Source organism: Carcharhinus amblyrhynchos, chromosome 25 (assembly GCF_965287045.1).
Source record: "Carcharhinus amblyrhynchos chromosome 25, sCarAmb.v2.hapA, whole genome shotgun sequence".
NCBI lineage: Eukaryota > Metazoa > Chordata > Chondrichthyes > Carcharhiniformes > Carcharhinidae > Carcharhinus > Carcharhinus amblyrhynchos.
The window spans coordinates 3352258-3377008 of NC_137348.1; the positions used below are offsets into that span (position 1 = coordinate 3352258).

The 24751-nt window shown below is 44.0% G+C and overlaps 1 protein-coding gene across 2 annotated transcripts in view; it reads right to left on the minus strand.

The window, feature by feature from the left end:
- Positions 1-4148: 4148 nt before the first annotated feature.
- miga2 (mitoguardin 2) overlaps positions 4149-24751 on the minus strand; it is a 65149-nt gene continuing 44546 nt past the window's right edge. For both annotated transcript variants that reach the window (XM_080211756.1, XM_080211755.1), the window contains exons 11-16: positions 20788-20874; positions 19961-20059; positions 18579-18713; positions 15892-15945; positions 15580-15696; positions 4149-11289 (exon numbers count right to left, since the gene is read on the minus strand). In XM_080211756.1, coding sequence (XP_080067882.1) covers positions 11083-11289; positions 15580-15696; positions 15892-15945; positions 18579-18713; positions 19961-20059; positions 20788-20874 — 699 coding nt within the window. In that variant the 3' untranslated portion in view covers positions 4149-11082. The remainder of the gene's footprint in view (positions 11290-15579; positions 15697-15891; positions 15946-18578; positions 18714-19960; positions 20060-20787; positions 20875-24751) is intronic.

Genomic DNA, 24751 nt, shown 5'->3' on the forward strand with positions numbered 1-24751 from the left:
GTCTCTCCTCATAGGACCTTCCCTCCATACCAGGCAACATCCTGGTAAACCTCCTCTGCATCCTCTCCAATGCCTCCACATCCTTCCTATAATGTGGGGACCAGAACTGCACACAATACTCCAAGTGCGGACGCACCAGAGTTTTGTACAGTTGCAACATGACGTTGCGGCTCCTAAATTCAATCCCCCTACCAATAAACGCCAAGACTCCGTATGCCTTCCGAACTACCTTATCTACTTGATTCCCAACTTTCAGCGATCTATGTACACATACACCTAGATCCCTCTGTTCATCCACACTATTCAGAGTCCTACCATTAGCCCTATACTCTACACATCTGTTATTCCTGCCAAAGTGAATTACCTCACACTTTTCTGCATTAAACTCCATCTGCCACCTCTCGGCCCAGCTCTGCAACTTGTCCAAGTCTCTCTGTAAACTATGACACCCCTCTTCACTATCTACCACTCCTCCGACTTTGGTGTCATCAGCAAATTTACTGATCCACCCAACTATACCCTCATCCAGATCATTTATAAAAATTACAAACAGCAGTGGCCCCAAAACAGATCCCTGAGGCACACCACTTGTAACCGAACTCCATGACAAATACTTTCCATCAACCACCACCCTCTGTCTCCTATCTGCTAGCCAATTCCTGATCCAATTAACTAAATCACCCCCAATCCCATACATCTGCATTTTCTGCAGAAGCTTTCCATGGTGAACCTTATCAAACGCCTTACTAAAGTCCATATATACGTCAACTGCCTTACCCCCATCCACCTCTTTGGTCACTTTCTCAAAAAACTCAATAAGGTTAGTAAGGCACGACCTACCCTTCACAAAACCGTGTTGACTATCTCCAATCAATACATTACTCTCTAAATAACTATAAATCCTATCCCTAATAATTTTTTCTAAAACTTTGCCCACAACAGAAGTAAGACTCACCGGTCTATAATTCCCGGGGAAGTCTCTGTTCCCCTTCTTCAACAATGGGACAACATTCGCTATCCTCCAATCCTCTGGCACTATACCTGCGACCAACGACGACCTGAAGATCAGAGCCAGAGGCTCTGCAATCGCCTCTCTTGCCTCCCAGAGAATCCTAGGGTAAATCCCGTCCGGCCCAGGGGACTTATCTATTTTCAAACCCTCAAGAATATCTAGCACATCCTCCTTATCAACTGCAATACTATCCAGTTTACAACCCTGTAACCCAGTGTTCTCCACAGTTACATTTATGTCTCCCTGCGTGAATACCGAAGAGAAATACTGGTTCAATGCCTCTCCAATCTCTTCCGGTTCCACACATAACTTCCCACTGCTGTCTCTAACTGGCCGTAATCTTGCCCTAACCAATCTTCTGTTCTTAACATATCTATAGAACGCCTTAGGATTCTCCTTAACCAATCTTCTGTTCTTAACATATCTATAGAACGCCTTAGGATTCTCCTTAATCCTATCAGCCAAAGTCTTCTCGTGTCCTCTTTTAGCTCTTCTTAACTCACTCTTTAACTCCCTCCTAGCCAATCTAAAGCTTTCCAGTGCACTACCTGAGCCCTCAAGTCTCATCCTGACATAAGCCTCCTTTTTCCTTTTAACCAGCGAAACAACTTTTTTAGTGCACCACGGTTCCCTTGCTCGACCATTACCTCCTTGCCTGACAGGGACATACATATCAAGGACTCGCAGTAGCTGCTCCTTGAAAAAACTCCACATTTCGGACGTTCCTAGCCCCTGTAGTCTCCTAGTCCAACCTATGCTTCCTAATTCTCTCCTAATAGCCTCATAATTACCCTTCCCCCAGCTAAAACTACTGTCCCGAGGTTCCAGTCTATCCCTTTCCATCACTAAGGTGAACGTAACCGAATTGTGGTCACTATCACCAAAATGCACACCAACTTCCAAGTCTAACACCTGGTCTGGCTCATTTCCCAGCACCAAATCCAATATAGCCTCACCTCTAGTTGGTCTATCTACATACTGAGTCAAAAAACCTTCCTGCACGCTTTGTGCAAAAACTGACCCCTCTAATGAGCTAGAGCTATAGGCACAGGAAGCGCTGCGCTGGCAGAGGGAGCGTTGCACTGGCAGAGAAGTATACAGTGGAAGTGTTGCACTGGCAGAGGGCAGATAAAGGATGGTTGCACCAGCTGCCTTTTGGATGAATTGTTAACCTAAGGCACCATCTGCCCTCTTAGGTAGTTGTAAATATCCCACAGCAATATTTGAAGAGTAGCAGTAGGTCTGATGTCTGGCAACAATGATCACTCAACCAACCTCACTGGAACAGTTTATCACCGTACTACATATGAGACTTTGCTGCGTGCAAATTGGCTACACTTCCTACATTGTAATAGTGATTAAATTTAAAAAGTGCTTGGGGCACCCTGAAGTTGTGAATGGTACTATAAATGCAAATTATTTCACCTTACTTTATCAAGCTCTCAAATGACCAAGCCGCCCAATGCATTATTAGTGCCTTGTTCTAAGATGGAGCAGCTAAGAGAAAGCAAGAATTTGTGCTTAATGCAGTGTCAGCCTGGATTAGGTTTGAACTACATTGATGGTCACTCAGTTGCCTGAGACTTTAAAACCCTCAATACTTCCCTAAACTTTCATGGACTCTCGATTTCCTTTTTTTTTAAAAGACACTCTTTAAACCCTACTTCTTTAAGTCAAGCTTTCGGTCACTTGTTCTAATATTTCCTCATGTGGCTCAGTGTCAAATTTTGTCTGATGACATGCTTTGAAGCATCTTGGGAAATGTTACACAATCGCACCAGGGCAGCACAGTGTCACAGTGGTTAACACTGCTGCCTCACAGCACCAGGGACCCGGGTTTGATTCCCAGCTTGGGTCACTGTCTGTGTGGAGCTTGCACATTCTCCCTGTTTCTGCGTGGATTTCCTCTGGATGTTCCAGTTTCCTCCCACAGGCCAAAAGACATGCTGGTTAGGTGAATTGGCTGTACTAAATTCTCCCTCAGTGTACCGAACAAGTGCTGGAGTGTGGCAACTAGGGGATTTTCACAGTAATTTCATTGCAGTGAAATCAATAAACTTTAAACTTTTCATAAATACAAGTTTTTGTTTCTGTCTCTAGCATTTGAATATATATAGTGCCTCTAAATTAGGAAAATGCTAAGAGATATTTGTGTGGATCATAGTCAAAGTAAGAACGTAAGAACACGGGGTTGTTGTTTGCCATTCAATTAGTCCGTGACTGATGTATCTATTTACCTGTCTTTGCTCTATAACCCTCAATATGCAATATAAATAAATCCATTTACAGACATTTTTGTTCTGTGATTTTTTTTAATTGCAATGAATTGAAGGATACAGGACAGCAGCGATGATTTTAAAAATAAAAAAAACCTCAATTCTCAAGATGAAAAGTTTTACATCAAAAGCAATAATTCACACAATAAACAGAAATAGGCACACATTTATATAATGAAAGAATGACCATTTCAGACACTTTCCCTCCCCATTCCCTTTTCTTCTTAGGCCCCCAGCTTATTACAAACCTCTGAATCTTTGAGAAATCTCAATAGCAGCTTCAAAAGACTGAACCCACAGCTCAGTTCAAAATGGACTCAGCTCAAGTCTCAGTACAAGACAAACTTAATTCAAATTCTGGACAGTGCAGCAATTTTGCCATATACCATTACCAAAATTAACCAGTAACCTCATAATAATCAGTAACAACCAAATTCATTGTCAATTTAGGAAATTGTGGCAAGGAACATCTTGGAATATCCAGATCAGAATATAGTGTTTCTGTGCAAGAACGAGTTGGGACTTTTCAGTTGCTGGTGCTAGTTTGGTACCAGTTGAGATATTCCTTTGCTTACTTGCTGGTAAAGAATGAGCTGGTATTGATAAGGTAATTGTTCTGGTCTATCGTATAACACTTGCACTGATATTAGTTACTTGTCCAATGAGTTAATTCTGCTCCAGTTTAGTTAAGACCTCCCAATCCGCTTTTGAAGCAGCACCTTAAAGGCAGTATGTGGGCTGAACTGTTTCTTTAGGTCTTCATCACTTCCCAACATTCTCTCAATGGGTGACATTCTTTACAGGAACTGATTTGATTAAGGGGAAACTCAAGGTGAGCACAGAAAATATTTTTATAATTAAAATAAGAACAGAAATAAGGTCCAATATGTCCACATCATCAGATTGTCACTTACAGGTTCTTTGTCCCTTCCCTCTTATCGATATAAACCGCCTCCCACATTCATATCCTCACAAACAGGCAAGTAACTTGCTCCAAACCAACTCCAATGCTAGTCAAAAGCTGCATGAACATAGCCAGAGGACTGTTCTTCCCATTAATTTGATTTTACAGCTCTCCTCCTTCACTCTCCCGGACACCATACTCATACCAACTCCACTTAAAGTTCTATAACTTGGCTCCAAACTTGAAGGTTGCATTTTTTTCTGTTGCATTTTCAAAATATACCACCATTACAAAACCCAATCTGCTGTCCTCCTACCGGGTGGTGCACACATCCCAAAAAATTAAATGTCTAATGATCTTTCTCTTAATTATCTTGCACAACTGGTATCCGGGCTAACTGACAGAACAGCAGGTAAGATTATATATACACCTTTCTAAGCACACAACTTGCGCACATGGTGCCCAAGTGTGGATCAATGAGGCTCTTTAGTTTCAAACAAAAAGTTAGAAAAAGATGAAAAGAAACTTTCGGCCGTTCAGTGACCCTCACCTTGAGGTGACCTGGTCAATAAAGTAAAATATGAGTAAAGAAGTAAACATTTCTAAAGCTGATTTACATTTCAATTCTCTTTTAAGTAAAAAATCTATTGGAATTAACAGAAATAAATCCAAATGACATCTTGCTAGTTTTGTAAACAATAAAAAAAAGGTTTTGCTACCAGTGGGCTGAAATGTGGAGGCCTGCCCACAGTTTGGGAATTTCAGTAGCACCAGGCTAACAAAATGGGGCCAATACCAGAGAGGTCACTGTCATCTGTTTATTCCACTGTCAGCATGCGGGCACTTTGCTTTTTAAAACTAACTTTTCATTGATGGCTGAAGATTAAAGCAACACCTGGCTCAAAGGCAGCTCACGGAATGCTCCAAACTATTGCACTAGTTAGTGACAGAATACAGGTCTACACTTACAGTTCTCCACACAAACATCAAGACACTCAATTCATGGATGGTACTCAAATAGCTACGATGAGGGGGAAGAGGCCTCGGAATCTCAGTAGACTGGCTGCTTAAAACATCAATCCAAAATGGGACAGCAATCATAAAGTAAAGTTTATCTGTCACAAGTAGGCTTACGTTCACACTACAAAGAAGTTACTGTGAAAATCCCCTAGTTGCTATACTCCAGCACCAGTTCGGGTACATTGAGGGAGGATTTAGAATGGCCAACGCACCTAACCCAGCACATCTTTGGACTGTGGGAGGAACTGGAGCACCTGGAGTAAACCCACACAGACACGGGGAGAATGTGCAGACTCCACACAGACAGTGACTCAAGCAGGGAATCGAACCCAGGTCCCTGGCGCTGTGAGACAGCAGTGCTAACCCACTGTACCACCATAAGAACGTTAAATCACCAAAAACAGTTCAATGCAAATCAGAGGATGTTGTACACAAACTGTACAGAGCTACGGTTAGATCACTGCTCGAGCACAACATCCAGTTCTGATCACTGAAACACAGTTAAGAAGCCTAAGGCTGGAAAGGCTGTGCAGAGAAGCATCCGGTGGCAAATCTCTATTGTCAGCAGTTTAAACAGAAAAAGAAACATGAAGTGACCCAGGCTTCTCAGCCGTAAAAGGAAATGAACTTCTAGACGTACCCAAATAGTAAACAGTAAATGGTATGGAAAAGGATAAATCTAGAATATTATTTTAAATTATGGTAGGAGTGGGAAACAGGTTCAAACTGGTAAAAGATAACTGCAGGACTGATTTCACCAATGTGTTCATGCAGAGCGGCTGACACTTGGTAAGCTCATCCCAGTAAGGAATTGGAGGCAAAAAACACTAGAACATTTCAAGAAATTATGCAGTGCTGGAGGCTATATTTAGTTGAATAATGGGCCTCTGTATCCACAATTACTTTACGATTTGAAACATGCCACCACTGATGGTTGCTCATTAGAGACCACAGGGAGTGGGGGGCAAAAACTTGAGGCCTGTGGGCTTTACGGCTGAGTGCACACTTCTTCCTAAAGGAATTCTCTCAGTTTCTCCAGCTTAGGCCAGGAATCAGCATTGAATGTCACTTATGATGCTAGCTTGTAACAAGGCAATTCACAGATGCAAATTCAGAGACGCTCCCTAACCTTCGCCAGCTACCAGGGTGCAATTCTGCTGCCCCACTCCAGAGCTTTGAGAATAATTTCTCAGCTCTCACTCACACACACACACACACACACACACACACACACACACACACAGCTGCACTTTTTTTTGGATGAGCTGTTAAACAATGTCACCAACCTGAATATTCAGATGGACATAAAAGATCATGTGATATGACTTGGAAGAGGAGCAGGGGAGTTGTCCCAGGGTCCCTGGCCAATATTTATTCCTCAAATAACATCATAGAATGCCTACGGTGCAGAAGGAGGCCACTCAGCCCATTAAGTCTGCATCAACTCTCCAATAGAACAACATCCCCGTTCTATCCCTGTAACCCCATGCATTTATCCCATTAATCCCAACCTACACATCTTGGGTCATTAAGTGGCAATTTAGCATGGCCGATCCACCTAACCAACACATCATACGCAAAAAATAGATGATTCCATCACAACTGCTGTTTGTGGGATCTTGCTGTGTGTGCCACATGACTGCATTACAACAGTGCCTGCACTAAAAAATCTTCCATTGGCTATAAAACACTTTGGGACTTCTGATGTCGCTATAAAAATGCAAATTTTTTTCTTTAAAATAGATACAGTTCAGGAAAGACGGCAACTCGGGTCTGGGCTAGGATGAATTTTTTATAAACAAATAAAGTGCATTAATAAATCTGGTCTCCACACAGCCAAACTGGCTAACATAAAAAGAAAACACAGGCAATTGGACTTTTATTGGGTATGAGCGCTTTCTGACACACTGGCTGGAATTTTACCGGCCTGCCGTCCCGATTCCGGGAGTGGGTGAGGCTCAGAGAACGGCATTCTCCGCTGACCTCGGGTGGGATCATACGAACCTCGAGCAGGATCATACGAACCTCGGGCAGACATGCAAGTAAAGAAGTCTCAGCGCACAAGCTGGTTCAAACATGGTGACACACAGCCTTGGACTCAAAATGCCCCAAACTCCCCCTTTCCTATCAAATACTCTCAGATCAGGTATGCCCTGTATGAAGAAGCAATGTTTGAAAAAAGCTCCCTCCCTTAAAATTATGCACTTTATCTCCCAACTGTAGGATAGAACACCTCCCTTGTAGCCTCTCCGGCTCAGGTCTTTAGATATCATGCTGAGCACCCTCATCGACTTAAGGCTGCCCCAAACTCATCCCACCAAGACCCTTCACGCCAATCAGCCAGCCAGAACGGAACTCCATCTCCAACTGAGCTGAGATTTCAATCCAGGAACTGGCGGTGAAGGGACCAGTGTCCTCACTGAGCACAACACCCAGCCTCTCAGGACAATCTGTCTCATTTAAAAATGAGTACGCTTCCTCATCCTCTTCTAAAGGAAAACTCCTCTAGATTGCAACTCCTTTCTGTCAACTTTCTTTCACAAGCCACTTTATTTTCAGAACACTGTCACAAGCATGTTTGTGATCTCCATATCTCCCAACATCACCATGTCTTCCCACAAGTCTCAATCATAATTCAGAAAGAAAACCAAGGGATCAACGCAATAGAAACCACTGCTTAATATCCTAATACATTCAGTAGTCTGATTATAAATTCTTCAATGACCAACAAGATGTCATTCCAGAAAAACATATTGACTAATTTATAAGTAGTCTTTATGTCACACTGTTGGAGAAAATAAGAAATCCATTAATTGTGAGCTTTATAGAGCAGTAGTCAGTAAATATCTCAGAATCTGATTGCATCAGGAAGCCTGGCCTGGTGTGAACCTTCGAAGCTCCAACAGAAGGTCACAACGCCCAACTTGGAGCCCCCATCCTCCCCCTCAAGAACAAGTCAAATCTCCACACCTTTCCATCTTAGTGTTAAGTACTCTCACCTTGTTTTGGTTGTTGGTGTAGGACACTTCCAATTACTCCAAAAGGCAAGAATGGGCTTTTTCAAGGCTGATCCTGTTGATGGCAAACAGATTTGTTTCAAGGCTATCTAATATAGTAATTCAAGAACAAAAGAAACCTGCTTCAGGTTGGCATCATCTATTAAGGATAAAACATTGATATCAGATATTGCTATATCAGGCCTCTTTATATGCGGTGGGGTGGGGGGGGTTGAGGGTTACCCAAACCTGAGTGTTAAGGCAGATGGAATTTTGATCCACATTAATCAAACTCTCCTTTAATCCCCACCTCCCACACCACATCTGCATTCCCACATCACGCAGTCAGGCATCACTATTTGGGCCAAACTCAATGGTTCCAAACCCAAGACCATTCATAGAGAGCGTGCACGAGACAGGCAAACAGAGAGACCAGAATACTAAAAACAAACCTCCCTCCAGAATGAGGAGTAGCTTCAGAGAATGCAGATCAGTGGGGAAGAGAGAATGCGTGATTGTAATTTTTTTAATAGTGCAAATTCACTTAAAAATTTGATTTTCAACCTTTGAATTCACAGAGGAAATAGCTTCAGAAGTACTGATTAACTAAGTCGACTCTATGCCTGACAATATTAAAATAATTACCCCCTTACAATTTCAAATTGAACTTCAAGAGCTGATGGTGAGCCATTTCGTTACAAGTTATGCCAGGAATGTTTTAAAGCTTTGAACTGGTGAGTGGGTTTAGGGACACAAAACATCCTAACAGTGGGAGTAATGTTCCTTCTTATTTTTCTTTGTAAAGCACTACCTGTTTATTGCAGAGCAAGACTGGATCATTGTTAGAGGGAAGAGTGATTGCATGAGGCCTGTTTATGGCACTATGCAGTACTTTCCAGGTTGTGCACCCACAGAGGATAGCAAGTGGAAGTGAATGAGTCTGTTTGAGCTGCACAGCAGCACAAAACCCCTCCTAATGATGGTTTGGGTGAAAAATGAGAACCTTGGTTTATGACTGTCTGGGCTACATGGAACCACTCCCTTATGTTTGACCCAATCCATTTCACCTACATTTTGCTACTAGACAGAATACTGCTGGCTGACAGGAATTATTGGCAGAAAACAAAGTTGATGTAACAGCAAATAGAGTCTATTCAATGGCACCCCTACAAACTACCTCAAACCAAACTCTCCCAATAAAAACAGGATTATTTCCCCAGCAAAACACAACAAGTGTAGGATAGCTAAAGAGCACAAATCAAGTGAATCAAACCATTGCTATTAACTAGAGGCAGTGCAGTCTCCATGTGTGACTGACAGGAGAATTAATCCATCACCACCATTCTGGCTGGGTTTCTGGTGTCACTACATGCAGCCTTTGACTGAAACCTATCAACTTCCTGAAGGCAAGGATTATGAAGAGAATTACTTTAGTTAATTTCTCTCCCTCCAGTGTCCTGCAGGATTGTTTACTCAAGGAGGTGGAGGGGGCAGTGCAGGAAAAATAATCTACATTTAGCCCCCAGCCATTCTGGACACTGACCTCTACACAGTGTGAAAGTATCTCCCAACTGCCAAGTGATACATATTCATGGGAGGGGTATTGTATTTAAAAAGTGTGGGGAGGTGGTTTAACTACGGAATTATACATCAAACACTAACAATGGAATATCAGGAAGCATCCAGCCCAACTTCACTCAGTTTTATCCTGTTTAAAATATCAAAACGTGCAGGAACCAGCAGAGCCCACAATCCGCTGGTATTGACTCAGTGACAGCACAGAACAGCCCCGCAGAACTGGAGAACGAATGACAGATTGTGTAACAACATCAAGAATCATATTGATTGACAAGAGTAATAATGCATTAAAAGTCAAATTACTCTTTTTTTGGAAAAAAACTTAAACAAACTAATTGCCTGATTTCTTGGCTCAAATGCTGGTCTTGGATAAAAAAAAGTGGTCTGAATTTTCATAAATGCAATCCTTTTTGTGTCAAAGAATGGGTTACTCCAGTGCTGTATCATTTAATGATTTGGGGTAGTACTGGGCTGGGGGATGAGACAAAAGTGCAGGCATAGAAACATTAGATAAAGAGGAATGTGCAGGTTATGGGGAGAAGGCAGGGAAATGACATCGGGTGCACAGCTCATGAGGGGAGCCAGCACAGACACAATGGGCCAACTGGCCTCCCTCTGTGCTGTAACAATTCTGTGTTGTTTCTTCCCTAGGCAAGGGATGCTAAGGCCAAATGTGGTGTGCTCTTTATAACCCTGGACATCTACCAATCACAATGACATTTTCTCATCATGTTTTAAAGCTTTGAACTGGTGAGTGGGTTTAGGGACACAACACATCCGGGCAGTGGGCGTAATGTTCCTTCTTATTTTTCTTCGTAAAGCACTGCCTGTTGTATGGCTCAGTAACAGACCAGGCAATATATTCATCCACTACACCACTGAGAGGGGCAGTTGCGCCTGAGTTTAAAGAGCAAGGCTGATTCTATGTCCCTCCCCATCAAGTGTGAAAGTGAAGGGCAGCATATTTCTTGTCCTGTAATTCATGAGTTATCAGGGTGGCTTATCTCACCATCCAATAAATCGAAGATGCATTAGATTCTGGAAGAATAACCTCCCATTCTTCCTGTCCCCGACCATGTCATATCAAAATGCTGATATCCAACAGAACGAGCCAACCTTAACGTGTGTGGGGTACTCGAATCAAGACTCTTACGAGTCTCCTCAAAATGGGGGTCATCCAGGAATCAGTTATCAACCCACTGATTCTCAGTGCAAAGTGGTTTGATTAGTTTCTTCCCAAAATTAATTTTCTTTTCTTTTTAGTCTTTTTTTTAAAAAAACCTTAGTGCCAGGGTTTCATACAAGACTGGCCTCTTCCAAAGGTCCATTTTCAGTGGGTACAGTCCCATTCATTTCTGCTATTGCATCAGCACCCAGGTAGCCCAGGAGAATCTCGCTGCGTCTCCGTGACAACTGCACAATGTCGTCTGCCAGCAAATTCACTGTAGTGTATCGCACTTTATCCAGATCAAACATATCCTTCAGATATTGGAGAATTTGTTGCTGCAAGACAAAGGGACAATTGTGTGTAAAAACTATCGATAAACCACAAATATATTACAGACAATATTCAAGGCATCCCTCCCCTCTCCCGTCTTTCCTCTAAATTATGGGAACATCTTTTATCTACCTCTGCAGTTTGAAACTTTAAAAAACTCACTGCAAGATTGCTGCAGTAACACTAGGTGCCAGTGGGTGGCAGCATCAAGGACAATTCTCACTTTACAGAAGGGACAATTGAATCTCTAACAGGGGAACAGTTGCAGGGCCATCAGGAAAGAGCAAAAAGTTAAGTTTATTTATTAGTCACAAGTAAGGCTTATATTAACACTGCAATGAAGTTACTGTGAAACTCCTCTAGTTGTGCACACTCTGATGCCTGTTCGGGCCAATGCACCCTAACCAGCACATCTTTCAGACTGTGGGAAGAAACCTGAGCATCCGGAGGAAACCCACACAGACACGGGGAGAATGTGCAAACTCCACACAGACACCCAAGCCGGTAATCGAACCCGGGTCCCTGGTGCTGCGAGGCAGCAGTGCTGACCACTGTGCTACTGTGACACCAGGGAAATAAGATTCATTAATTGCTCTCTCAGGCATGAGGAAGGCATGATGGGCCGAGCGGCCTCCTCCTGTGCTGTACTATTCCACAATTTCTATGAATTGTCAGCGCCACACATTTATCCACCAAACTGTGAGAAATTCCAAAAAGTGGTGAGTTAAATATTATGGAATTAATCTTAATTATTGTAATTAATTCAGAAACACTTCACTGGGCCATTAATACAGTTCGTTTGTATATTCAAGGCTCAATATCATTTCTATCAGTTAAATATCAATACATTAATACCAAACAGCTCCCAAATTTCCACTGACAAGAAGCACTGATTTGGAGAAGCCAGCATTGGACTAGGGTGGGCACAGTAAGAAATCTCACAACACCAGGTTAAAGTCCAACAGGTTTATTGAGAATCACAAGCTTTTGGAGCGCTGCCCCTTCATCAGGTGACAACACTTACCTGATGAAGGGGCAGAGCTCCTGATTCCAAATAAACTTGTTAGACTTCAACCTGGTCATAGAGTCATAGAGGTTTACAGCATGAAAACAGGCCCTTTGGCTCAACTTGTCCATGCTGCCTTTTTTTTTTAAAACCCCTAAGCTAATTCCAGTTGCCCGCATTTGGCCCATAACCTCGATACCCACCTTACCCATGTAACTATCTAAATGCTTTCTAAAAGACAAAATTATACCTGCCTCTACTATTACCTCTGGCAGTTTGTTCCAGACACTCACCACCCTTAGTGAAAAAATTGCCCCTCTGGACACTTGTGTTGTGAGATTTCTTACTGTGACTAGTAGTACAATAGCAGTAAATACACAGGAATGCCACCTCCAAGTCACACACACAATCCCAACTAGAGCGGCCCGGCATCCAATTTTGTACCAGTTGTGTTTTTTGTAGCCAGCCTGACCATTGTCCGGTAGTGAACGGCTTTACATCCAGTATTTTGTGCGTTTTCCTTGTCCACGTCAGCAGTCCTTCTGCATCCAGGAAGGCTTACTACCACTCCAGTTCGACTGGGTCCACAATGTCTGATACATCCAATGTGCGATGGAGGAGTCAGAGTCGGAGTCGGAGGGAGAGGGAGAGAGAGAGAGAGAGAAAGGGAAGGATGGGCAACCTGCAGCCTACATGTGGCTCAGCTGGGTTCTGGGTTAGGCCACAAGACACTTTGTTAACCACTGCCCACACACAGGGCTGCCACATTCTGATTTCCATTCATTTGGCATTTCCCCTACTGGTATGACTGAAGTGACACACACAAAGCAAGGACACGTGAAGTGAGGTCCATGCTGATTACACGCAACATTGCATGCAAGAGCAGTGTGTGTGCTCCCTCAGCGTCCTAAGTGTAAATAGTTTTGTTTTTACTATTTGAAGCTGACAAGAGTTCTATTTAGAACATAGAACACTACAGCACAAACAGGCCCTTCGGCCCACGAGTTGCGCCGATCACATCAACACCTATCTATAACCCCCAATCCCATAAAACCCCATATACTCATCCAGAAGTCTTTTAAAAGACCCCAGCGAGTTCGCCTCCACCACCACTGACGGCAGCCGATTCCATTCACTCACCACCCTCTGAGTGAAAAACTTACCCCTAACATCACTTCTGTACTTTCCTCCCCGCACCTTAAACCTGTGTCGTCTCATAGCGACCATTTCAACCCGGGGAAATAGCCTCTGAGAATCCACCCTATCTATTCCTCTCAACATTTTATAAACCTCTATCAGGTCGCCTCTCAACCTACGTCTCTCCAGGGAAAAGAGACCCAGTTCCCTCAACCTAACTTCATAAGGCATATATTTATATATATGATTGAGGATTTTATAACTGGTTGTGAAATATTCAGCGTGTATTCAATCTCATCCATAGGGTCATGAGTAATGAACAATCTTACAGCCCACTAAGATGAAGGAGGGTCACTCACTCGCTTGCCAGGCTAGGTTGCCTGTCATGGATTTGAAGAGTTGGGCATATGAGGTGTTTGGAGGTTTGTGTATTCCCTCGGACACTTCAACTTCACCTTTACATGTTCCGGAGTCTCTCAAAGCATTCAATGGTTTCCTGAATAAACTTCAATATGGTCAGCTACAAGAAAGGGATTCCCATGAGCCAGCAGTGATCGCCTTAGGGTGCTTTGAGAACATCCCTAAAGGATTTCCACTGTCCTGGGATTTTCCTGCCATGACTAAGACCCGAGCTGAGCTCGGGAATCTGGTGTAAAACATATGAGCAATGTGTCTTGCCCAATGGAGCTAGTTTAGAGTGATTAGCACCTCCATGCTGGGTAATCTGGAGATGGCACTGCTATCAGACTGCCCTAATGGCCGCCAGGATCTTGAGAAGGAACCACTGGCGATACATTTCCAGTACTCTGGGTTTCCTGCTGTAGGTTGTCCAAGTCTCCAAAGCATATGGGAGTGCAGAGATCACCAGCAATGGGTATAGGGTCTGGGCAGGATTGCTGTCAGCGCAGATTCAATGGGCTGAATGGCCTCATTCTGCACTGTAGGGATTCTATGGTTTCTAAGCCAAGACTGCAGTCTCGGATTTGAGATCCTGATCTTCAAATACTCTTTTCCTCAGCTGACCGAAGGCTAGATGGAACATTGGAGGAGATGGTGAAGCTTGTCTTTTACTTCCACCTTCATTGAAAGGAGGCTCCCAAGATATGGAAAATGGTCCACAATGGCCCACCTTTGATCTTATTCAACAAGTGGGAGGAGTTTTGCTGTGGGAGCTGGCTGGAAAAACACCTTCATTTTCCAGGTTTTTAGTGAAAGACCCATTTTCACATTTGCTTCAGAGATGGATTTGGCGCTGACCTGTGGCACAGTTTCTGAGCGAGCACACACAAGCATCATTCTGCATCCTGAAGCTCAACATCTGACGCTGGAGTGATGTCGGTTTTGGGTTAAAGGCAGTGTGAGTTGAAGTTTCCTATCTGTTCTTCATGCCTGTGGGTAACTTGCTGGAGGTGAGGGGCAGTATTGCAGCCAGGAAAATGGAGAAGAGGCTTGGTGCAATAGATACAACCTTATCTGGTCAGGGTCTTCACAGAAGAGGCCTTGTGGTGATTCCATTCAAATCATTTTGCACCTTAGAACCAGAGAATCCTTACAGTGCAGAAGGAGGCCATTCAGCTCAAGGTCAACCTAACTCGCTTTGGAGTGTGGGAGTAAACCAAAGCACCCAGAGGAAACCCATGCAGTGGGGAAAAGTGTGCAAATTCCGCACAAACATTGATCCAAGGCCAGAAGCGAACCCGACTCCTTGGCACTGAGGGACAGCAGTGCTAACCACTGTGCCACGATGCCACCCCTTCTGAACGAGATGATGCCATCTCCACACATCACAATGCTGTGTGGCATTAGTGACCTCTGGCAATGGCCACCCTAATCCTGACTTGGAACAATACAGTCCTTCATCATCACTGGATCAAAATCCTGGCATTCCTTCTATATTGGCACTGCCCCTTTCAACATTGCAGCGATTCCAGATAGCAGGCCAGCATCACTTTCTCAAGAGACAACCAGAGATGAGTAAATAAATAAATGCCGGTTCTGCCAGTCACATCCTTATCCCCAGAACAGTGCTTATCTTTCAATAAACAAAATCAAAGAAACAAAATCATAATCAACACCCAAGAAGGAGCAAGTCACCTTGCCCTCAGCTGCAATACAACAGCTGACCAAAGAGATTTTAAAAGGAGTGTCTCACCTTAAAGACAGTGCAAACTTCACACAGGTGTTGCTTTGGTCCAAGAAAACCCCAGGCGAGGACAGGACTGACGTGCTCCGAAATGGAGTAAAAATGGGAAATGAAACCATCAGGGACCTACAGTCACAGGACAACAACATAACTAACACTTAACCAATGTTTAAACTGAACTCCAGAATATTATTTAATTTAAAAATTACTTTGTTTTTTCAATCTGTTTCAGCCAAGCAGGCAGTGTTCTCTACACTCTGCCTATGAAGGTCTTTAAATCATTGAATCGTCCACCACCCTTGCCCCCTTTTGTTTACTGACCTGTAGCAATCGCCTTTTTGCTTTCAACACCGACCAACAAGCTGTGGCAAGCGCCTGTGGGGTTCAAGGGAAACAAGAGGAGTCAAAACACAGAAAAGAATGCATCCCCAATCACAAAACAGAGGGCATGTGATGGCTGCCAGTGAATTATATATGTACTGTTTGCCACTAGCTAAAGATAGACAATGTGACCCACAAAATTCAGAACAAATAGGCTCAATAGAAATTAATCTTACACATCACAAATAGTTCTTTTGGCCTATCAAACTGTCTAAAATCGCAACTCAGCCTTTTGGTTAAAGTCAAGCATCAAATCTAGCCCAAGATGGGTGCAATGCTGTTTCTTGTCAGCTTAGATCTTGCATGTGACCATGAATTGGATTAAATTTGAATTGTTTATTTTGAAGTGTGTGATGACTTCAGGCAGGCAAACGAGGTTGGCGTGAACTCCGATTGAGCCTGACTGAGTACTCCAGAAAGCCTCCCCCCCTTGCTCTGGCTAAAAATCCGGAAGGGAGTATCAGGCAGACTAGGTCCGGGATAGTCTCCCCCTTCCCCCCTCTGGCCGAACATCCATAAGGTATAACCCCCGGACAAAAGAACATAAGAAATAGGAGCAGGAGTAGGCCATCTAGCCCTTCAAGCCTGCCCTGCCATTCAATAAGATCATGGCTGATCTGAAATGGATCAGTTCCACTTTCCTGCTTTCTCCCCATAACCCTTAATTCCCTTGTCTGTCAAAAACCTATCTACCCGTGACTTAAATATATTTAGCGAGGTAGCCTCCACCACTTCAACGGGCAGAGAATTCCAGAGATTCACCACCCTTTGAGTGAAGAAGTTCCTCCTCAACTCCAATCTAAACTGCGTCCCCCCCCCCTTATCTTGAGGCTGTGCCCTCTAGTCCTGCTATCCTTTCTAAGCGGGAAAAATCTCTCTACCTCTACCCTATCCATCCCCTTCATTATCTTATACGTCTCTATAAGATCCCCGCTCATCCTTCTAAACTCCAACAAGTACAAACCCAGTCTATTTAGTCTCTCTTCATAGTCCAACCCCCTCATCTCCAGTATCAGCCTAGTGAACCTCCTCTGCACTCCCTCCAAGGCCAATATATCCTTGCACAAGTGCGGCGACCAAAACTGCACACAGTACTCCAGCTGCGGCCTCACCAGTACCCTGTACAGTTGCAGCAAGACCTCCCTGCTTTTATATTTTATCCCCCTCGCTATAAAGGCCAACGTTCCATTTGCCTTCTTGATCACCTGCTGCACCTGCAGACTGGGATTTTGTGACTCATGCACAAGGACCCCCAGGTCCCTCTGCACTGTAGCATGCGTCAGCTTTTCACCCTTTAAATAGTGGTCCCTCCTACTATTATTCCTGCCAAAGTGGATAACCTCACACTGGCTAACATTATACTCCATACCTCTGGAGGGTTGAACTCCCCCGGCAGGGGAAAAACCCAGGAGGCAGTGCCCTGGAGGGCAACGGATATGCTTCAATGTTTAGTTTTGTTGTGTACAGTTTGGTGTGTTGTACTAATGTTGGTAGAGTTGTAAATTATGATTTGTAAATTGATTTAGAGGGCAATGCCCTGGATAACTGTAACTGACAATGAATCCTTCCTAAATAGAACGTAGTAACTGTAGGTTATTGATACATGGATGGTGATAGCCATAGGTAATGTATATTTCGTATTCATTCTTTGAATATTTGTAATTGTTTTGTAATAATGTATTTGTAACAAATAAAGTAAATCCCTGATCGAGTCCTAACTGATGGCCCAATCAGGGAGCCTCATATTCCCTATTTAAAGCCGGTGTGTCAGTCTCTCTGCGTGCTGAAGCATGGAGCACACACAGAGCACTCTGTTGTATAGTACATCTTCTAAATAAAGGAACCTTTGGTGACGTGACGTTCGCCTCTGTGGAATTACTACAGGAGCAAGCAAGGAGATGGATTAAGGGGCTTGCTCAGTTCACTCTGAGCATTGGCACTGCAACTTGAGAAATGAAATAAAATATTTTTGAAGTGTCTTAAAGATATTAAAAATCTTGCATTTACACGTACTTCCTGTCAACTTTTACCATTATAAATTGGTGTCCATATTTAATATTGCAACTTGGCATGTAAGCACGTCACATTATAAATTATAGCCTCTGGCCACTGAAGGCACCTCAACATTCCCACAGGCTTAGGTTGGGCAGGAGAGGGGCTGAAAGTAGTAGGAATGTAATTACAGCATAGTGAATTTACATACAGTTTTCATCATAAATGCAGACACAGCAATTTCTAACAAAGGTGAAGCTAAGAAGAAGAAACGATGGCTCACTTTGAAATGAAGACTGAATCCTGTCTGTGCACCCTGACTAATCCTTGCTCCAACCCCATTTCACCTGAAGACTACACTAAATCACAATGGAGAGAAAGGCAAACAAGGCATGTAACACACGCAACAAAAAGCGCAGGCAAGAGACGAGAAGCATGAAACAGAGTGGTTATAGTCCTTGATCCTTAGTACCTTCAGTGACCCAGAAAAAGTAGCACTGACAGCCTCAGGCCTTGGAGAGCTGTCTAATGGGTGTGGAGATTAATGGGACTGGTTTTAATTAATTTGCTTGCAGCATAGGTAGCTTGTGAATCACCATTCCTGTAGCACACTAACGCAAATCAGCCTAACTCACCGTCTCTTTAAAACTATCTGAGAGCCAGCGGTTCCGTAAAACAGCAACCACAGATGACGGGGGGCTTTCCAAGTCTTCAAAGGCGTCCATCAGAATAAAATCCAACACAATATCAAAGAAGCTCATGCACACAACCTGTGAACACAAGGCATCATCTCCCATTAATAAAAGAAAGATCTTGCATTTATTTTAAGACAGAGATACATAGGTTCTTAAGATAAATGCAAAATACTGCAGACGCTGGAATCTGAAACAAAAACAGAAAATTGCTGGAAAATCTCAGCAGGTCTGACAGCATCTGTGGAGAGTGAATAGAGCCAACGTTTTAGGTCTAGATGACCCTCCATCAGAGCTGAGGGGATAGGCGCTTGATTGGTGTGGGGATCAAAGGTTATGAGGAAAAGGCAGGAGAATGGGGTTGAGAAAGATATCAGCCATGATTGAATGGTGAAGCAGACTTGATGGACCGAATGCCTTAATTCTGCTCCTATGTCTCATACAGCACCAGTCCCAACCTCAGGATGTCACAAATTGCTTTACAATCAATTTTGAAATGTGGTCGCTATTGTAATGTAGGGAAGGAACCAGTCAATCCATGTGCAACCAAGATCCCACAAACAGCAATGAGATAAATAAGCAGGTAACCCATTACTGGTGATGTCAGTGATGGAGTAAATATTGGCTAGGACACCAGGGAGACTTTCCCTGCTCTTCATCAAAATACCTCCATGGCAATCTTTTACATTCACCTGAGGGGGCTGGCAGGACCTTGGTTTCACACTTCACCTGAAAGACAGCCCCTCTGACATGGTAACACTCCCTCTGTACTGCACTGGGGATGTCAATATGTACTCCAGCGGTGCTGGAACCCATCATTTACTCACCAGAGGATGAGTCAACATCAGAGAAATGCAGCAAAATAATAAAAAAACAAGGTTTCCTAGAGTGTTGTGATCTGGATCACTGCACACAAAGCTGCTACTCTATGCTGTTCTACCCCGTTGGGGGTATACCTTCACCACATGGACTGCAACTGTTCAAGAAGGCAGCACATCACCACATTCTCAAGGGCAATTAGGGACGGACAATAAATGCTCGTCTAGCCAATGATGCCCACATTTCATGAACAAATAAAAATTACCCTTCGTAGGTCAGAATGAATGTTTGGCACTGCCCACAGCAATAGATGCTGATGTACTTAAAACATTACATGGTTCCACCTCAAGTTCACCAGAACGCAGTGGACATTGCAATATCTCTCTGTTGACTGGTATTAATATGTTGTAAAATGTAAAGCTCTGGTAATTCACACCAGCAAAATACTGAATGGAAGTTCAATTCTCACGCTACCCAGACAGCAGCTAAAAGGTTTCAGGACCTACCCCTCGTCCCTCCAGTTCCCTCTTTGTCGTTGCCCAAGTTTCTTCCCTTGCTGCATACTGCAGCATTTCGTCGTAGGTCTCGTGGAATCTATTTACATTCTGCAAAGTGAGACAAGGAAAGGAAGATCAGATTCTTTTTAATGACGTTACAGTAATGGGAAGATTAGATTTTGTCACTGTTCATGCCTAGATTCGCCTCTTTCTTCAACCAGTCTAACTCTGACCAGCACTGCTGACCTCAACAGGAGAAATGAACAGCGGTGAGCACCACCTCTGATTTCAGAAAGTCACTCAGTTATCAGACTGGCATTTCCCTCTCTGCAACGGGAGGGATCCTCCCTTGAGCTGAGGAATTAAGGCTGCCAGGCAGTCATGTAAATCATCTGAGCATCTGGCACAGTGTTCCAGCATTTACAGGATGTTCGGGGAGAGGTTTTACAGGACATTTTGGGTAGGGGACGGTGGTTTACAGGAAGGGGGGTGGGGTTACAGCATGTTTGAGGGAGGGGTGGTGTTGAGGGTGACTCAGTGACACAGTGGTTAGCACTGCTGCCCCTCAGCGCCAGGGACCCGAGTTCGATTCCCAGCTTGGATCAACTGTCTGTGTGGAGTCTGCATATTCTTCTCATGTCTGCATGGGCTTCTTTCAGGTGCTTCGGCTTCTTCCCACAGTCCAAAGATGTGCGGATCACGTTGATTGGCCATGCAGAACTGCCGCTTAGTGACAGGGGAACTAGCTAGGGTAAATACATGGGGCTACGAGGGATTGTGGTCAGTGCCGACTTGATGGGCCAAATGGCCTCCTTCTGCACTGTAGGGATTCTTACCTTTCCTGCAGTGGACATCAGTCCTGTGATCATCTGCTTCCCAATTTCACTGAAGTACAGCCGGTTTGACTCATCCTGCAACAACACCTGTGACAACAATAAACTTTTATTAGAAATGGAAGCAATGCACAGTGAATAAAGATCCAGCTTCCACCCTGCCAACATCACCAACTAATATAATAAAAACAGACAATCCTAGGAATACTCAACAGGTCTGGCAGTGTCTGTGGAGTGAGAAACTTCACATTTCAGGATCTTTCACACAGACTGGAATCATTAACTCTGTTTCTCTGTCCACAGATGATGTTTCTGATCAGTGTGAAAGATCCTGAAATATGCCCGTTCTCTCTCCAAGTATGCTGCCTGACTTGCTGAAGGTTTTTAGCATCTTCAGTTTTAATTTTAGATTGAATTTTTGCTGTTGTACCACTATCTGATACACTAACAGAACAGCAACTACAGACAATGGCTGGACTCAGAGGGAAATATCAGATTGCCTTATGAACACATTTTTCTCCAATCTTCAACGAATTACAGAGGGAAATTTACTCTTTAACAAAAGCTGCTTCCCTCCCTGAGGATCAGCTCCCTCATTATAATGGAACATGTTTATATCAATAACCCTCTTACTTTCTTCAGCTGAAACCACCGATTCAGAATGGGGTTTAGCTCCCCCCAGCACCCTTTGGTAAATCATGTGCGAATTTTTGAATAGGAGCTGGCCATTCCACCACGGAGGCATCACAGGGAAACCCAACCGCTGCCCCGCTTCTTTTGAAAACTGCAAACCTCCAACAGAGTTAACTGGACAGTGACGAGGGGCAGGAGAGATGGATTATCATCTCCGCAACCCTTTGTTATTATCACAGAATACTACACTGCAGAAGACGTCCTTCGGCCCATCAAGTCTGCACCAATGCATGAAAGGCCCTGACCTACCCAACTAATCCCACTTGCCAGCACCTGGCCCATAGCCTTGAATGTTATGGCATGCCAAGCACTCATCCAGGTACTTTTTAAAGGATGTGAGGCATCCTGCCTCCACCACCCTCCCAGGCAGTGTACTCCAGTACATCACCACCCTCTGGGTAAAAAGGTTTTCCTCAAATCCCCCCTAAACCTTCCACCCTTCACTTTTAGCGTGTCTCTTCGTAATTGACCTTTAATGAAGAGGAACAGCTGCTCCTTATTCCCTATGTCCATGCCCCTTATAAACTTGAGCACCTCAATCAGGTCACCCCTCAGTCTGCTCTAACAAAAACAATCCAAGCCTATCCAACCTCTCTTCATAACTTAAATATTCCAACTCAAGCAGCATCCTGGTGTATCTTCTCTGCATCCCCTCCAGTGTGTTCACGTCCCTCCTATAACGTGGCGACCAGAACTGCACACAGTACTCTGGCTGTGGCTAATAATAGATTAGGGGGAGTAATGGTGATAATATCACTGGACTAGTAATTCAGAGACCCAGGCTATTGCTCTGGGGACATGGCTTCAAATCCTGCCAAGGCAGATGGTGGATTTTTTTCTTGTAGCAACTTATCTGGTTCACTAATGTCCTTTAGGGAAGGAAATTTGCCGTCCTTACCTGGTCTGGCCTACATGTGACTCCAGACCCACAGCAATGTGGTCGACTCTTAACTGTCCTATGAAATGGCCTAGCAAGTCACTCAGTTGAAGGGCAACTGGACAACAAATGCTTGTTGTGCCAATGACACCCACATCACATGAAAGAATAAATTAAAAAATGACACAGTGATACACTCAGGTCTTGGGCAAAAGTAGAGCTTTGGCCCAGCTAGCCTAGCCTTCCAAACCTCTCATCAGGCTGCACCACAACCCTGGAGCTAACAAATTTATGCACCCACTCCTTTCAAAGCCCTGTCTTGACAGTCTGTTCCACCATCATTGCTAATAATAAACTAATCTAAGGATCATCTGGACTCAAATCGTCAGCTCTTTTCTCTCCTTATAGATGCTGCCAAACCTGAGATTTTTCAGCATTTTCTTTTTCATTTTCAGATTCCAGTAGTAATTTGCTTCCATCTACTGCCTTTTCAGAAAATATAAAGTTGCATGAATTTCCCATTTACTTTCGACTCCCTGAGGCACGATGGCAGTAGTTAGCACTGCTGCCTCACAGCGTCAGTGACCCGGGTTCGATTCCCGGTTTGGGTTACTGTCTGTGCAGAGTCTGCACATTCTCCCCCTGTCTGCGCGAGTTTCTTCTGGGTGCTCCGGTTTCCTCCCACATTCTGGAAGATGTGCTGTTTAGGTGCATTGACCCGAACAGGCAACTAGAGGAATTTCATAGTAATTTCATTGCAATGTTAATGTAAATCTTAAGAACATAAGAATGTAAGAAATAGGAGCAGGAGTAGGCCAGCTAGCCCTTCAAGCCTGCCCCGCCATTCAATAAGATCACGGCTGATCTGAAGTGGATCAGTTCCACTTTCCCACTTTCTCCCCATAACCCTTAATTCCCTTCTCTGTCAAAAACCTATCTACCCGTGACTTAAATATATTTAGCCAGGTAGCCTCCACCACTTCAACAGGCAGAGAATTCCAGAGATTCACCACCCTTTGAGTGAAGAAGTTCCTCCTCAACTCCGTTCTAAACTGCTCCCCCCCTTACCTTGAGGCTGTGCCCTCTAGTCCTGCTGTCCTTTCTGAGCGGGAAGAATGTCTCTACCTCTACCCTATCCATCCCCTTCATTATCTTATACGTCTCTATAAGATCCCCCCTCATCCTTCTAAAGTCCAACGAGTACAGACCCAGTCTATTCAGTCTCTCTTCATAGTCTAACCCCCTCATCTCCGGTATCAGCCTAGTGAATTTCCTCTGCACTCCCTCCAAGGCCAAAATATCCTTGCACAAGTGTGGCGACCAAAACTGCACAGAGTACTCCAGCTGCGGCCTCACCAGTGCCCTGGACAGTTGCAGCAAGACCTCCCTGCTTTTATATTCTATCCCCCTCGCTATAAAGGCCAGCATCCCATTCACCTTCTTGATCACTTGCTGCACCTGCAGACTGGGTTTTTGCGACTCATGCACAAGGACCCCCAGGTCCCTCTGCACCGTAGCATGCTGCAGCTTTTCGCCCTTTAAATCCCTCCTACTATTATTTCCGCCAAAGTGGATAACCTTACACTTGCTAACATTGTACTCCATCTGCCAGGTCCTCGCCCACTCGCTCAGCCTATCCAGATCCCTCTGCAGACTTTCCACACCCTCCGCACAATTTGCTTTTCCACTCATCTTTGTGCCATCAGCAAATTTTGTTACCCTACACTCAGCCCCCTCCTCCAGATCATCTATATAAATGGTAAATAGCTGAGACCCCAGCACCGATCCCTGCGGCACTCCACTAGTCACCAACCGCCAATCAGATTAGCACCCATTGACACCAACTCTCTGCCTCCTATTAGACAACCAATCCTCTATCCACACTAACACCTTACCCCCAACCCTTCTGAAGCAACCTTTTGTGTGGCACCTTATCAAACGCCTTTTGAAAATCGAGAAACACCACATCCACTGGTTCCCCTCTGTCTACCGCACTAGTCACATCCTCATAGAAATCCAATAAATTCGTCAAACACGACTTCCCCTTAACGAATCCGCGCTGCGTCTGCTCTATCAAACAATTCTTCTCTAGGTGCCTCGCTATTTCTTCTTTGATGACGGATTCAAGCATTTTTCCAACTACAGATGTTAAACTAACCGCCCTATAATTCCCTGCCTTTTGCCTGCTACCTTTTTTGAACAGCGGCGTAACATTAGCCGTTTTCCAATCTTCCGGCACTTCGTCAGAATCCAGCAAAGTTTGGTAAATCTTACTTACGACTAATAAATAAACAAACTATAAATTTTATAAACTTTAAAGCCTCATCCCCAATTCTTGTACCCTATGTTGAATGAAAATTTGAAAATAGTTCATGACTCAAATGATTGTAACTCCTC